Here is a 3,758-nt window from a genome sequence, read left to right on the forward strand (position 1 = left end):
TGGCTTTTAGCAAGTCACTTACCTTCCCTATGTCTCAGTTTCTTCACTAGCATAATGAGAGAGGAAGTGTGGATTAGATCATTTCTTCCAACTCTGAATCTTCTTATCCTAAAATTCTCCCAGACTTGGCAGGAATAACCTGGAATCATTCAAGGGAGAAATGAAGCCTCCCTCCTTCTCCACCCCCCCAAAAGAGGTGTGCTTAGGAATTTTGTTTGTTCATGAAATTTTAGGTAGCTTAGTGATCAGGGAAACAAATAACAGAACCTCCCCACATCCTGAACATAACAACTCTATTCCCATGTGATGCTGATATGGCAAGGAAGAGTTTATATGGGAAAAGACCTAGAGGTCTTAGCAAACAGGTTTTTTATGAATAAAAAATGGGATATGGATCTTAGACTGCATTAAGGTGGGAATAATTTCCAGGAAAAGGAAGTGTTTGTTTGTTTACCTGGCCTCAGAGGGAGAAACTCAAGGCAGTACGTGGAAGTTATAGAATAGATTTCAGTTCAGTATATGGAAAAGTTTTTCTCTCTTACAATTAACTAAAATGGGAAAGAGCTACCAGTAGTGATCTTTAAGCAAATGCCGGATTCCTCTTATTGGGCATACTCAACAGGAGAACCTTACTCAGGTGGGAGCAATAGAAAATGCTTTCTGAGGTCATCTCCTCTGAAATCCTGTAGGAATCAGCAGATGCTACTGCTAGTAGTAGGAGGGGACCAGGGAACAAGTAACAGGAGACCTCTCTCCTTGTCCTCCCTCTTCTCCTGCCTTGGTGTATAATCTTGAGCAAGGCAACTTTCTTCTTTGGCCCTTGATGGCCTCATGTGTGAAATGAGGAGTTGGGCCAGATCATCTTTAAAAAAAATCACTGAAGCTGGGGCAGCTAGGTGGAGCAGTGAATGAGAGCACCAGCCCTGAAGTCAGGAGGACCTGAATTCAAATCCAGCCTCAGACACTTGACACACTTACTAGCCATGTGACTTTGGGCAAGTCACTTAACCCCAATTTCCCTCCAAAAAGCAAAAGAAAAAATTCCTGAGGCTCTAAAATTCCATGATGCCAGGATTATACCAAAGCTCTCAGGGAAGGACTTTTCAATATGGGGTCTTCAACTGAGGAACTCAGAGGACCTTGGTCCCTCTGCCCTTATCCAGTCCTGAGACCCCTAGATTCTACCATCTTCTCTTTTTCCCTTCCCAGGACCATACTGTCTCAATGTTCCCAGCATCAAACCATAGTTCTGTTACTGAATTTATCCTACTTGGCTTCACCAGTGATCCCACCTCAAATGGAATCCTTTTCATTATCTTTCTCCTTCTCTACCTCTGCTCAGTCCTGGGCAATGGACTCATCATCCTTCTGATTTGCCTGGATTCTCACCTCCACACACCTATGTACTTTTTCCTCAGTATCCTCTCCCTGCTAGACATGGGCTCTGTCACTACCACAATGCCTCAGATGTTGGTGCACCTGCTTTCTAGTTCTAAGCTAATTTCCTTTGAAGGTTGCTGGCTACAGATGTATGTATTTGGTGCTCTGGGTCTTACTGAATGTATCTTCTTTGTGGTCATGGCCTATGACCGTTATGTAGCTATCTGCTTCCCACTGCGTTACACGCTCATCCTCAACTGGGACCTATGTGTGAGGCTGGTGGTAGGGACCTGGGCTTGTGGTTTCTTCTTCTCCCTGCTCCACACCATTTTTACCATGAAGCTCCCCTTCTGTGGTCCTAATATGGTCGACCACTACTTCTGTGAGGGGCCCTCAGTCCGGAGCCTGGCCTGTATGGATATACAACTTATTGAGGTGGTAGACTTAGTCATGAGCATCTTCATAGTGTTAGGGCCTCTGTCACTCATCCTGGCCTCCTATGTCCGCATCACCATGGACATCCTCAAGATCAAGTCCACCCAAAGCCGCTGTAAGGCCTTCTCTACTTGTGCTTCCCACCTAACTGTGGTCACTCTGTTCTATGCACCTGCCATATACATCTATATGAGGCCCAACTCCAGCTACACCCCAGAGAGAGACAAGCAGATCTCACTTTTCTACAATGTGTTCACTGCCCTGCTCAACCCTGTGGTCTACAGTCTTAGGAATAAGGATATAAAGGCAGCATTCATCAAGGTAGTAGTGCAGAACAGAGTAGCCTAGTGAGTAGAGAACACCAGACTGGACTATCCTTTACTTCTTTTTTTTAAGACTTGGTTTCCCTATCTTATCTAGGCTAGAAGTGCAGCCACCTCTTATGGTTCCAATGCTACTGCTGATCAGTACCCTTTGACCCACTCCATTTTTTACCTGGGACAATGTGCCCATTTGTGGGCAACCTTGATTCATGATCACTTTTTCCTCCCATCCTCTTTCCCTGAGTGGCTCATAATATTGTTGCTGTACCTCATGTATCCACCCAATTGACTTTAACCCTATCACACCTGAGAACTCCTGAACTCCACTGATCCACCAGATTTGGCTTCCTCTAATAGCAGACTCTAGGTATGTACCACAACCCTGGACAGGTTGGGACCATTCATTCCTACTAGCCTTGGGACCCTTACTTGTGACCTACAACAGGCATATAGCATCACCTACCTTCAAGAATTAACCAGCACAAACCTGACTTCATCTTAGTCCTCATCATCCACATGGACGGAGAATGGCTAGTTTTAGGTTTGGAATCTCTTCTCAGACACAGAAGTTTAAACTCACACATCTCCTCTTCATCTAAAAATTGGGGATGATAATTTTTGCCCTTAGCTCCCTCACAAGGTAATTGTAAGGCAAGTGCTTTGCAATCCTTAAAGTGCCAAATTTATCTGATTTATCATAATTACCCAATATGATGGTACACAGTTACGTGGAAGGTGTCGCTCATAAAGTATTTATGGAGTCCTTACTACATGCCTCCCTCTGTGGCAATCTTGCAGGAGACTCTAGTGAAGGCCAGGAAGTAATCCCTGCCCACAACAGAAGGAGAAAGAACTTTTACCTGAGGGAAACAACTAGAAAGGGTACAAGTGTAGCCTCTTGCCAGTCAGGGACTGATGGGAAATGTGGTTTTTCCCACCTGGAAGGAGGGACTGGAAGAGCTCAAAACATAGAATCTTGGGGGCATTGGAACCTCAGGGTTGGATGCCCACAGTGGAAGGCAAGGGAAGGATGGTGCTGCCTTGAAGTGAATATAATCGTGAGCAATTAGAATCTTGCCTGACTCACAGCACCTAAGGACTAACCTACCCTGAGAGAATTGGGTGTTACACTTACAAGGGATGAATTTATCCCCTCTACACTTCTTCCTTTCCTACTTCATGGCATCCTGGAAAAATCGGGTCTGATGCACTTCCACTTGTTCTTTTGATGTATGTACTTTTATACTGGATTCCATTTCTACATAAAATAAAATTTTTTCATTGCATTTTGAGTGAATGTTTGCTATAAATGAGTATATCACAGGGGAGGGGGGAGGGAGAAATAAAACAAAAAGAAAAGATAAATGGCCCTAACCTGAACCATGACCTTATATTGAAGCTCTTTGTTTTTGTATCTGTCTCTCTCTGTCTATCAATCTCTCTCTTTCCATACCCCTTTCACTCTCTCCTTCAATTTCTCTTTCCCCTTCTCTTTCTAGCTCTCTCTACCAAACCCTTTCTATTTCTGCTCTGTCTCTTTTGTCTGTCTCTTATCTATTTCTGTCTCTGAAAATCTCTCTCTCCTCCTCCTCCTCCTCCTCCTCCTCCTCCTCCTCCTTC

The 3,758-nt window shown here is 44.3% G+C and overlaps 1 protein-coding gene across 1 annotated transcript; it reads left to right on the forward strand.

Annotated features, from left to right (window-relative positions):
• Positions 1-1,082: 1,082 nt before the first annotated feature.
• Positions 1,083-2,163, forward strand: LOC138146168 (olfactory receptor 2A12-like). The gene has a single exon (XM_069067873.1). The coding sequence runs from the start codon at positions 1,225-1,227 to the stop codon at positions 2,161-2,163; it is 939 nt and encodes a 312-aa protein (XP_068923974.1). The 5' UTR covers positions 1,083-1,224.
• Positions 2,164-3,758: the final 1,595 nt, after the last annotated feature.

Source organism: Petaurus breviceps, unplaced genomic scaffold (assembly GCF_028583685.1).
Source record: "Petaurus breviceps papuanus isolate PSGF00001 unplaced genomic scaffold, PetGlider_PUasm1.0 90760, whole genome shotgun sequence".
NCBI lineage: Eukaryota > Metazoa > Chordata > Mammalia > Diprotodontia > Petauridae > Petaurus > Petaurus breviceps.